This window comes from Hyperolius riggenbachi, chromosome 1, assembly GCF_040937935.1.
Source record: "Hyperolius riggenbachi isolate aHypRig1 chromosome 1, aHypRig1.pri, whole genome shotgun sequence".
Lineage (NCBI taxonomy): Eukaryota > Metazoa > Chordata > Amphibia > Anura > Hyperoliidae > Hyperolius > Hyperolius riggenbachi.
In genome coordinates this window covers 55,929,099-55,941,720 of record NC_090646.1, presented here as the reverse complement: position 1 = coordinate 55,941,720, position 12,622 = coordinate 55,929,099, and the positions used below count along the sequence as shown (strand labels likewise).

The 12,622-nt window shown below is 44.5% G+C and overlaps 1 protein-coding gene across 4 annotated transcripts in view; it reads right to left on the bottom strand.

Moving 5' to 3' along the window:
- LOC137545280 (uncharacterized) overlaps positions 1-12,622 on the bottom strand; it is a 37,326-nt gene that overhangs the window by 9,940 nt on the left and 14,764 nt on the right. For all 4 annotated transcript variants that reach the window (XM_068266395.1, XM_068266401.1, XM_068266407.1 and 1 more), the window contains 4 exons: positions 11,876-11,941; positions 11,472-11,528; positions 6,479-6,544; positions 2,519-2,572 (listed from right to left, as the gene is read on the bottom strand). In XM_068266395.1, the coding sequence (XP_068122496.1) occupies positions 2,519-2,572; positions 6,479-6,544; positions 11,472-11,528; positions 11,876-11,941 (243 nt within the window). The remainder of the gene's footprint in view (positions 1-2,518; positions 2,573-6,478; positions 6,545-11,471; positions 11,529-11,875; positions 11,942-12,622) is intronic.

The window sequence follows — 12,622 nt, the reverse complement described above, 5'->3', positions numbered from 1 at the left end:
GGACATCAGAAACATATTATGAGTATGATATACAGATGGGTGGGTGTGGGATTTCAGAAACAAGTGATTGGTCTGATGTACAGGTGGATGGGCCTAGGACGTGAGAAACAAGTGATTGGTCTGATGTACAGGTGGGTGGGCCTAGGACGTCAGAAACAAGTGATTGGTCTGATGTACAGGTGGATGGGCCTAGGACATCAGAAACAAGTGATTGGTCTGATGTACAGGTGGATGGGCCTAGGACATCAGAAACAAGTGATTGGTCTGATGTACAGGTGGATGGGCCTAGGACGTCAGAAACAAGTGATTGGTCTGATGTACAGGTGGGTGGGCCTAGGACATCAGAAACAAGTGATTGGTCTGATGTACAGGTGGATGGGCCTAGGACGTGAGAAACAAGTGATTGGTCTGATGTACAGGTGGGTGGGCCTAGGACGTCAGAAACAAGTGATTGGTCTGATGTACAGGTGGATGGGCCTAGGACATCAGAAACAAGTGATTGGTCTGATGTACAGGTGGATGGGCCTAGGACGTCAGAAACAAGTGATTGGTCTGATGTACAGGTGGGTGGGCCTAGGACGTCAGAAACAAGTGATTGGTCTGATGTACAGGTGGGTGGGCCTAGGACGTCAGAAACTAGTGATTGGTCTGATGTACAGGTGGGTGGGCCTAGGACTTCAGAAACAAGTGATGGTCTGATGTACAGGTGGGTGGGTGGAGTGCTTCAGAAACAAGTGATGGGCTGATGTACAGGTGGATGGGCCTAGGACGTCAGAAACAAGTGATTGGTCTGAGGTACAGGTGGGTGGGCCTAGGGCATCAGAAACAAGTGATGGGCTGATGTACAGGTGGGTGGGCCTAGGACGTCAGAAACAAGTGATTGGTCTGATGTACAGGTGGGTGGGCCTAGGGCATCAGAAACAAGTGATGGGCTGATGTACAGGTGGATGGGCCTAGGACGTCAGAAACAAGTGATTGGTCTGATGTACAGGTGGGTGGTCCTAGGACGTCAGAAACAAGTGATTGGTCTGATGTACAGGTGGGTGGGCCTAGGACGTCAGAAACAAGTGATTGGTCTGATGTACAGGTGGGTGGGCCTAGGACGTCAGAAACAAGTGATTGGTCTGATGTACAGGTGGGTGGGCCTAGGACGTCAGAAACAAGTGATGGGCTGATGTACAGGTGGGTGGGTGGAGTGCTTCAGAAACAAGTGATGGGCTGATGTAGAGATGGGTGGACGATAAATCTGCAATGTGTCTACTTCCTGCTTTCACAGAAGCAGACATAGAGTTAACATCCTGTGTTTACAAATTTGCTGCTCTGACACAGCTGAGAGATCAAATTACACCTGTGATTAGTCACAAATGAGGGGAAATTAGACAGGCTAACCTTTGAACACATACAGGGTGCATTTCTCTCTGTTTTCCATCTGTCCTGTGCAAGAGTTCAGGTCCACTTCCAGGCAAAGGGGGTAAATGCCCCCTGGCCCCTGCCTGCTGACCGGACCCCCCAAGTGCTCTCCCCCTAAACTGCTCCCGAATTCCCGGGGCCCCTGCAGGATGTGTGACTGCATTGTAATACTCACCTGTCCCGGTACGCTGATCTGTCCACGCTCCACATTCAGCCCTGCTGCCTGCCTCTCCTCCATGACCCAGAGCCAGAGTTACTTATGCATAACGTGCGGTGTATGGAGAAGAGGCAGGCAGCGGGGTGAAGATGGAGCAGGGCACCAGGACAGGTGAGTTATTGCGATGCAGCTACTCGGAGGTGGGGTGTGGTGGTGTGTGTGATGTTATCGGTGGGGTGTGATGTTATCGGCAGCCGGCTCGGGGCCCTGGGGACGGACTTTGCTGGGTGGGGTTTAGAGAGCCCTCAGGTTACTATTGCCCCAGGCCCCCATGCTGCTTAAACCAGCCTTGTCAATTGAACATACTGTATATATTTTTTTTAGAATCCAATACAGAAAACCTGAGTACAACATTGTGCAATGAAGGACTACAGCCTCTGTGGACTTAGTTCAACTATCAGTGGTGACCATTTTTAATAGATGGGGGGGGGGGGTCATTTATGTGTAAGTGTAGTTTCATTGTTGAGCACTTTTTTGTGTTTTTTAATGTTTCATCTTTAAATTTAATAGAAGTGGGATTTTTTGCATACACTCAAGGGCCAATTTTTCTTAGTTGGAATATACAGATTTTTATCATATTTTTCGTGCACATCTGGAAGTCTTGCACCTTCAGTCAGAGACTGACTATGACTATGGATGGCCCCTTCCAGGAGAACTTGCGGAGAAGCATGTGATCAGTTTGATCAGCTGATAGATTTGTAAGGTTATGATTTGCTGTGATGACTTCCTGGTCATGACCAGCAAATCAGAGCCTTACAAATCTATCAGCTGATCAAACTGATCATATGTTTCTCTGTGAATTCTCCTAGGTAGGGTCCTCCTTAGCTATGACCAGTGAGAGCATACGACTGTAAATCATGTATTTCTTTTCTCAGGGAAACCAAAGCTTACCGTTCTCCGTCTTATTCACATTGTCCACCTCGCGTGAGATAACTTGCGCAGAGTCTGTAAGGGAAGGAGAGACCCGTCACTATGGCAGATAGCAGAAACAGACACATCCTACATCAGGCTTGTTCAATCTTTTACCCCTACAATACAATGCACAGATCTAGCTGCTGGTATGCAGGGCCGGATTTTCCGTAAGGCACTGTAGGCACGTGCCTACAGGCACCTTGTGTGGGAGAGGCGGCCCCCTCCTCAGATCACTGACCTCAGGAGTATACAATCTGATCCCTGGCTGCCTTATATCACTGACCTCAGGCACTTCCACCCTAATCCTTGTCTCATGTCACTAAGGATGATATGAGACAGTGATTAGAGTGTAAGATTCTAAGGACAGTTAGTAAGGAAGGGATTAGCACTGAGAATATTTTTACTTGGGGGTGTGGCCTGTGTTCAGGGGCGGAGTTTAGGGCACCTATGCCTATAGGCCTCTAAGTTGTAAATCTGGCCCTGAGTATAGGGATCCCATAATGTTGTTTATTGTTCTGCCATCCCTAAACAATAAATAAGTGCAATTTGTTGTTATTGTACCCACCGCCACGGGCCGCCAATCACTTGTCTGCTACTTATCATTCCTCCTCTCTCTCTTCTCTGTAAAGGTGACCATACACCATACAATATATATATATATACTGTATATATATTTTTCAATTCATGAATTACAATTCAATTTTTCTGATTAATTGTAACATTTGAAAAACCTGACCAATGCATCACACACGTGTGTTCAAGTTTATCCTTCTGAAAACAAAAATAAATCTAAAACTCTAAAACAAAAATGGCTTGGGTCTATAAATCAAGAAATTGACACTCAGAAACAGAAAAAATATCAGCTACCCCCTGCTTATATCGATAAAAAACACAACATTCGATGAGATTTCTTGCTCAAATAAAGAGAAAAAATGTTCAATTGTTTTGTACAACCAATATCAGTGATACTTTACTGGTCAAATATAAGCAGCCAGCTGGCCAGAGAGGATGGCTTGATGGGCCAGGTCCTCCCCTGTTCATAGACTGGACAATTCTGGCTTTTATTACTAAATCTGTCACATTTTATACTAAACGGCCCTAAAGCTACATACTGTATATCATTAGAGAGCAGTCACCCAAACCATTCATTTATATTCGGTACAAGAATCCCCCCAATCTCCTGGCCGGACTCAGCTAGACGAGAGGGCAAATCAAATGGCCAGTTTGCAAGGCAGAAAGAGATATTTTTAGTAAAAGTATATAAATTAACCACTTCACCCCATATTTATATGAGCAATACAACAGCAACGTCTTCAGATATGAGGAAAAATGTAAAGGCAATTTTCAGTATTTGATATCTGAACAAAATTTGGATAAACAAAATAGGAGTTGTCTATTACATGAGAAACCAATGGGATGTATGGGTGCTGCTTTACTGTATTTGCTGATCGTGTAACATTTTAAATTCCTAAATTGTGCTGTTGTATCCAGGTTTGTGCAATTTAGATAAAGCAGTCACACATCGCCACCTAGTGGCTCAATTTCTAAATGATTTCAAACCCACCTCCAGCCAGGATAATTTAGAGCCATGAATGAATGAAGTGGAAAGGGTTAGAACATCATTCATGATTTTATTAAAGGATCTGTGAATGTTTCATATGATCATTTATATCATAAAACATAGCTGGCACCGTAACAGAGCACAATGCTGCCCCCAACAGCTGCAGTACTTTTTATCTGCTAGCATCAGGGTCAGCTCACCAATGTCACTGAATTACTGGACCTGAGCAGAGCCAGCTCATCCCCAATGCAGCTAGGCAGATACCTAGGGTACGGTGGGCGTCCAGGGGCCGGGCTGCAACTTCCTCTCATCCCTCTTCCCCCACTCCTCTACTTCACAGGGGGGCCTTGCATTGCTTAGGTCCAATTTCCCATTAATACATGTCTGGGCCTGGGTATAGTCACTTGGGGAAGAGGGCGAGGGATGGTAAAAGCTCAGTACACAGGGATTTAACCCTGTGGGCGATACAATTATATCGCCCAGGAGGGGGCGCAGCACTTTTTTTAAAAAAAATTCTTTTTTAAATCATGTAGCGAGCCTTGGGCTCGCTACATGATAGCCGCTGCGCAGTGGCATCCCCCCACCCACTCCGATCGCCTTCGGCGATCAGAGTAAGCAGGAAATCCCGTTCAGAACGGGATTTCCTGCTGGGCTTCCCCGGTCGCCTTGGCGACGTGCGGGATGACGTCACCAACGTCATGGATGTCGTGACGTCAGAGGGAGTCACGATCCACCCCTCAGCGCTGCCTGGCACTGATTGGCCAGGCTGCGCAAGGGTTCTGGGGGGGGGGGGGCTGCGTGGCACGGCGGGTAGCGGCGGATCGGCAGCGAGCGGCGGCGATCGGAAGTTACACGCAGCTAGCAAAGTGCTAGCTGCGTGTAACAAAAAAAAATTATGCAAATCGGCCCACCAGGGCCTGAGAACTCCTTCTGCGCGACATACCCCGAGCTCAGCTCGGGATTATCGCTCAGGAGGTTAAGACAGGGGTGTCCAAACTGTTAAGGCCAAGGGCCATATTGCCTTTTACACAATACCAGTTGCCTGGCAGCCCTGCTGATCTACTTGGCTGCAGTAGTGTCTGTATCACACCAGAAACAAGCATACGACTAATCCTGTCAGGTCTGACAATAAAGTCAGTAAGGGCTGGTGCACACCAAGAGCCCTTCTGAGCGCTTTTAAAAATGCCAGTGCTTTGAAAAGTGCTTAGCTAATATATTTGAATGGGCTGGTGCACACCAGAGCGATGTGATTTTCTCCACGCAAACGCGGGTCCTGCAGCATTTCTGCTGATTTCTGAGGTGATTCAGCCTCAATGTTAAGTATAGGAAAGTGGAAAATCACTCTGAAAAGTGCTAGATCAGAGCGGTTTTCCTAGCGTTTTTGTTACAGAAGCTGTTCAGTTACAGGTCTATTGTAACAAAAGATAAAAAAACGCTACACCAAAACGCTCCAAAAATCGCTAAGCATGACAAGAAAATCGCTAAGCATGACAAGAAAATCGCTAGGCACATGCCTAGAATCGCCTAGGAAAATCACTTCAAAAAGCATTTGCGATTACGCTGGCGCTTTTTGGTGTGCACTGACCCAAACACATCATCTGCTGCATGCTTGTTCAGGGTCCTTAGCGCATACAATAATGTAAGAACAGGGAAGCAGGCATGTATACCCACCGCTCCCCCCGTTCTCTGCCTCCCTCCATTATGCATACCGATCCTCCGAGCTTACTTCCTGGTCGGGGTAGACGCGGCTGACTACGCAGGCTCTGCCTGGCGGACACTCGCCCTTGATCGCGCGGCCGGGAACGCAGGCGCACTACGTAGTTAATACGTCCTTAAATTTTTGTATGTGCCAAGGTATCCTTTAAAAGGAAATAGCCTCCATATCCCGCTCGCTTCAGTTGTCCTTTAAGGGTCATGTGACATGTGCTACTGAATTATAACAACCGGGTAGCAGAAGCGCAACTAAAGGGGAGCCCAGAGCTGTAAGGGGGGCCACAAATACTAACCTCTCCTCCCTCCAATACCAGAGTCCATCCTTCTGATCAGGTGTGTTTATGGCTGAATTTGTTATGGGTATGAATATCATGATGGCCACACTTGTTTTGTATGAAAGATGTGTCACCAACGGGAGCCAGGGAAAAGGGTGACAACATTGGGGACCCCATCAAAGTTTTGCTGGGGGCCCCCATGATTTATATTTATGCTCCTGCTAGTTGGAGCAAAAAGTTACCAGTGTAGCAGTTACAGTAGTTGATATAAGTAGCAGTGATTCAGTCATCTAATTGACATATCGCTTCATCTCACGCCCACAGGCTGCTCTGTGATAGGACGAAATCCTGCTGACAACAGAGATAACAGGTCATGTGCTTCTACAATACCTTTTTCGTCTGCCAGGTTGATGAAGGTGTTATCCGGAGTTGTGAGCTGTGCTGGAGTCTTCCTCTCTGGATCAGAACAGACAAGAGATCAATGCTGGAGTATCAGGAGACACAACTGAGTGTCACAAATGACATGAGTAACTGACAGCGCTCCCTTCAACTTAGAGAGGAACTCCAGTGAAAATAATGTAATTAAAAAGTGCTTATTTTTTACAATAATTATGTATAAATGATTTAGTCAGTGTTTGCCCATTGTAATTTCTTTTAAATCCCTGATTTACATTCTGACATTTATCACATGGTGACATTTTTACTGCTGGCAGGTGATGTAGCTGCTGTTTGCTTTTTTTGGCAGTTGGAAACAGCTATTTCCCACAATGCAATGAAGTCCACAGACAGGAAACTGCCAGAAGTACCACGGTCCTCAGAGTTTCTTGTGGGAGGGGTTTCACCACAATATCAGCCATACAGTGCAGTGCTGGGCCGAAATTACGCATGAGCGTAATTACGCATCGTAATTCAATGTAAATTTACACGTAAGCGTTACGCGTAACTTACGGTCTTACGCGTAATTATTTACGCGTAAGACCGTAAGTGGTATCGTAATTACACTGTCTACCGTAATTGCTAGGCATGCGTAATTTTACGAACACTTACGCGTAATTTTACGCGTAATTACTAACGTAAAATCTCCCATTTTCTAAGAGTAGCCAATCAGTCAACATCCTAAGCAACCAATAGTATCTTCTCCCGCCCTTCAGTATAAGCGTACGTTTTGACGCATACGAATGATATGTACGCAATAACTGTCACATTGACGGCTATTGCGTACATATCGTCCGCATGCGTCAAAAAATACGCATTAATGGGTATTACGGCACTACGCGTAACATCGTAGTGTAAGCGCCTTCATTACGGTATCCTTACGCGTAATTGCGTAAGTTTACGCGTAATTACAGTGATGTACCGTAGATAATTTCCTACGCCGTAACCGTAATTGCGTAATGCGTAATAGCGTAAAACTACGCGTAATGATCCGTAAGCGTAGATTTTTCCATTACGAGCAGCACTGATACAGTGCCCCCTGATGGTCTGTTTGTGAAAAGTAAAATATTTCTCATGTAAAATGGAGTATCAGCTACTGATTGTGATGAAGTTCAATTCTTGGTCACTGTTTCTCTTTAAGGTGCCCATTAACAGTACAGCCGAGCAATCATTTCTGAGCACCGCGGTAATCAATCAGAAACAATTGGTCATGTCCATTAACAGGCCGATTCCTGTTATCCAGTCCAATCAGATCAATGGGATTGATTCAAAAAAGCAGATCGAACGGCCAGTGGGAATTTGGTCATTAATGGGTACGAGCAATGGTTTCCGATCAATTACAGTGGCAATTTTAAATAATCAATTGGCCGTGGAATTGTACTGTCAATAGAGGCCAGAGGTTCCCTTTAAACTCAGAAAGCAGACTTCTGGCATCCCTAAAGTAACACACTTCATTTAAACAGACCAGGTTAATGCCATTAACCACTTCAGCCTTCAGTGTTCACCTTATGCATCCAAGCCACTTTCACCTCCAATTCATTCGCTAATAACTTTATCACTAATTATCACACTGAAATGATCTAAACCTTGTTTTTTCCACCACCATTTAGGCTTTCTTTAGGTGGTACATTTTGCTAAGAATTATTTTAATATAAATCCATTTTAACAGGAAGATTAAGAAAAAAAATGGAAAAAATTCATTATTTCTCAGTTTTCGGCCATTACAGTTTTAAAATAATACATGCGACCATAATTAAAACCAATGTATTTTATTTGCCCATTTGTCCTGGTTATTACACCATTTTAATTATATCCCTATCACAATGTTTGGCGCCGATATTTTATTTGGAAATAAAGGTGCATTTTTTCAGTTATGCGGCCATCACTTATTACAAGCCCATAATTTAAAAAATAACTCTAATGTACTTTACTACATGCATATTAAAAGAAGTTCAGTCCCTAAGGTAACTAATTTTTTTATTGTATATTTTTTATTTATTTATTTTTACTAAAAAATGTGTGTTTACCTATCGGGGAGTGTGGGAGGTAAGGGGCTAATTTTAAAAGTAAAAAAATGTCATTATCTGGAAATTTGTATTTCCATATGTAATTTTACTATTTGGCCACAAGATGCCCTCGCAGCTCACTTCTGTATGCGGAAAGTTCTTTAGCAACGCGGAACTAATGAGTGTATGGGGCAGAAGGGGATTTGTGAAAGACGGAACCGTCTCGTTGACGGTGTAGGTCTTTCATACGGGGACTTAGATAAATGATTGGGAACTTTGTTCCCATTCATTGATCTCGGGGTAACAGAAGGTGGCAGGAGCTCGCGTGGGAGTGCGCGCGATCACGCACACCAGTCAACGGCAGCAGTGTAGCCTATCTGGACGGATATATCCGAATCGTCGACGATTGCAATCGATTTTTAAAGCGCTGGTAAAATGTATACTATATGGCAGTGATCTCACTGCTGCAATCGCCAGTGATTTTCAATTCGTGGTAAATGCAAACATGGTGTATACAGCGCTTTTTTTTTGCGATTTTTGAGCAATCGCGATTGCTATGTAAAAAAAAAATTGCTAATCACGATTGCTCAAAAATCTTAAAAATGTATATTGAAAAATATGCATTTAACGCAAACAAATCGCTGCGGCAAAACAAGGTAAGTGAAACACTTTTTTTTTTTTTTTGAGTTAGGGTTCCCTTTAAATAGGAAACAAATATGGCAGCCTCCATATTCTTCCCACTACAGTTGTCCTTTAAATACCAGACACGCTCTGGCCTCAAAAGATCGCCAAACTTTTATTGCTCCAGAGACCAGATGCACAACATTACACTAAAGTCCAGGACTCACCACCCGATGAGTCCTGCGATGTCCCCTTGACAACGGTTGTCAAGCGACGCTTCCTCCTGCCAGCGGGTATGCACGACGTCAACGGAACTTCAAGCGATTGCGGTACTTTGCGCGGAAGCCATCGGGGATCTTCGCGATCCGATCTACCGTGACGGTTGTTATTGCAGCACGATATGTGGTGAAACCCCTCCCACAAAAAAACCCTCCCACAAGAAAAGTTTGAACTTTTGGCAGCTTCCTGTCTGTGAACCTTGTTGCATTGTGGAAAATAGCTATTACAGCTGTTTCCAACTGCCAAAAACCATGCAGCAGCTACATCACCTGCCAGCAGTAAAATGTTCACTGGAGTTCCTCTTTAAGGGCTCTTTCACAGTGTGACGTTAAAGAAAACCTGGACTGAAAATTAAAAGTCAAAATAAGCATACACAAGTCATACTTACCTTCCATGTAGTCTATTCCTCCGTGTCTTTCTCCTGTCCCGCGTCCTGTTTGTTCACTGTGATCAAGGGAATTTTCCGTCCTCCATTTTGAAAAATGGCCATTACCCATAACAGCTTTCTGGTCAGCACACAGTTAAACTGTAACATCGCCCACTTGAGCCATAGGGAAACATGGACATTACCTGGTACATCAGTTTTCCTCTCAGCTATAACTGACAGCAACTGATATTTTACTGACAGCAACTGATATATTTCAGATCTGACAAATTATTGTCAGAACTGGAAGGGATTATTGTCAGAAGAAAATGGTGAGCTTCTGAGAGGAACTGATGGCAAGGTAACTATGTAATGTTCATTTGAAGTTACCTCATGTGTTTATTTTAAATATTTGTACTCAGTACAGGTTCTCTTTAAGCACGTTATAAAATACTTTAACGCAGAGTAACGCACAGCAATACAAAGTCCGTGCGACATTCACAGTGCACACGTTGCGTTGTGTGTAACGTGTAGCGTTATTAAAAAGTGCTGCATGCTGTGTGTTTAGCAATGTATCTGCTGCGTTACTTGTGTTGCATATGCTCAGTAATTGTTTTATTTTTTTTAAAATGTAATGCTTGCGCCGTTTTCGTTCCATCAGTATGCGACGAAAACGACGCACCAAGAGACACATAACGCAGTGCAAAATAACGTCCAATTTCATAACCTACATGCGCTGCGTTAGGGGCATGTTGTGCGACTTCACTCTGTGAAAGAGGCCTAAGGGTCATGTCACACAGACAACCAAATTGTCACAAGCGTTGGAGCAAAAGGCTACCAGCGTGGCAATTAGTTGAAATAAGTAGCAACTGTACTTAGTCGCAGTGATTTGGCCATCTATTTGACGCATCCCTTAAAGTTAACCCGACATTACCCTGAAGAGAGGGAAGCCGTGCAGTAGCCGCCCGAGCCCGCCCACACAAGTGCAGTAGCTCCAGCTTACCTTGTCGCTAATGTTTGAGGGAGGGGGTGGGGAAGGCACGCTCAGCGATGAGGGGCATCGGAAAAACCAAGGAGGGAAACCTCAATAGGATGCTGGGGCTTCCCTCTCTTTAGGTAAGTATCTCATTTTGTTCGGGTACACTTTAAGGAATATTGAGGTGAAAAAACTGATGGGATAACCACCACATGTATGTACAGTGCCAAACATACAAATAACTCGGCTGTGTTCCTTTTTTTTACTTTCTCTTCCTGAAGAAATTAATTTTATGCAAGTAACATTTTCTCTCCAGTTGGGACTTAGACAGACGAAAGTGGGTTAACCCTCACTGATAAAGAATTATAAACCACTTTCCTGGCTGAGAACAGCTTCTGAGAGCAGGGAAGAGATAAAAGGGTCAATAGTTCATAGCTTTTAGCTCTGTTACACTCCAAAGACTGTGTCGTTGAGCAGAGACAATGAAAAATTAAAAACTTAAAAAGTAGATTTAAACTTAATTAAAATAAAACTGTGGTATATCTAGAAAAAAAAATGTAATTTTAGAAGTAGGAGGATAGATACAATTGTTTATCTCAACTGTATATTTTCACAGGCTGCTCACTGGAGACAGGGCTCTGTGATAGGACGAAATCCTGCTGACAAGTAAGACATGTAACAGGTCATGTGCTTCCACAATACCTCTTTCATCTGCCAGGTTGACGAAGGTGTTGTCCGGCTGTGCTGGAGTCTTCCTCTCTGGATCAGAACAGACAAGAGATCAATGCTTGAGTATCAGGATAAAGAACTGAGTGTTACAAATGACATGAGTAACTGACAGAGCTCCCTTCAACTTAAGGTGCCCATTAACAGTACAATTCTGCAGCCGAGCGATCCTTTCTGAGCGCTGCAGTAATCAATCAGAAACGATTAGTTGTGCCCATTGACGAGCCTATTCCCACTAACCAATCCAATCGACAGTTTATTTTCACTTCAGTATTCCTGTATTCCCGCCCACAGGCTGCTCACTGGAGACCGGGCTCTGTGATAGGACAAAATCCTGCTGACAACGAACAGACATAACAGGTCATACACTTTTAGAATACCTTTTTCATCTGCCAGGCTGACGAAGGTGTTGTCCGTAGTTGTGGGCTGTGCTGGAGTCTTCCTCTCTGGATCGGAACAGACAAGAGATCAATGCTGGAGTATCAGGAGGCTCAACTGAGTGTCACAAATGACATGTGTAACTGACAGCGCTCCCTTTAACTTAACCACATCAGGTTAGAGTCCAGAGATTCCCTTTAAACTCAGAAAGCCGACCTCTGGCATTCCTGAAGAAACACTTCATTTAAACAGACCAAGGTAATGCCATTAACCCTGTCCAATATCTTTGCCCAATCACTAACCCTGGAAAAAACTAGGTGATCTGGAGTCTCTGTACCTCCTCGCTCTAGTTCCACGCCTTCATCAGGTACCTCCAGCACTTTTGGCCCAATACTGCAGGAGACGGCACACACAGTTGATGGACATTCCCGATAATCAACTTACTTCTGGCAAGTATAACTTTTAGACCGGTTGACCCTGCAGTAAAGTGCGCTGACAGAGTCATATGCATAGTGCCTCCCCCTGCATGCCCTTTGCTGCCTGTCGCCGTTCCTCGCCCAATAATGTACCCCCGTTGGACAGGAAGTACATCACTGGGATACCCGGGTTTCCCTGACGCATTCATGTCGTTCCGTGCATGCGCGTCACACCGCCAGCTCCGACATATTTAAAATGTAAGCATCACCCATTGGGCTTGATTCACTAAACCATGATAACTGATACCACGGTCACGCTAGTGTTCTGTGTGC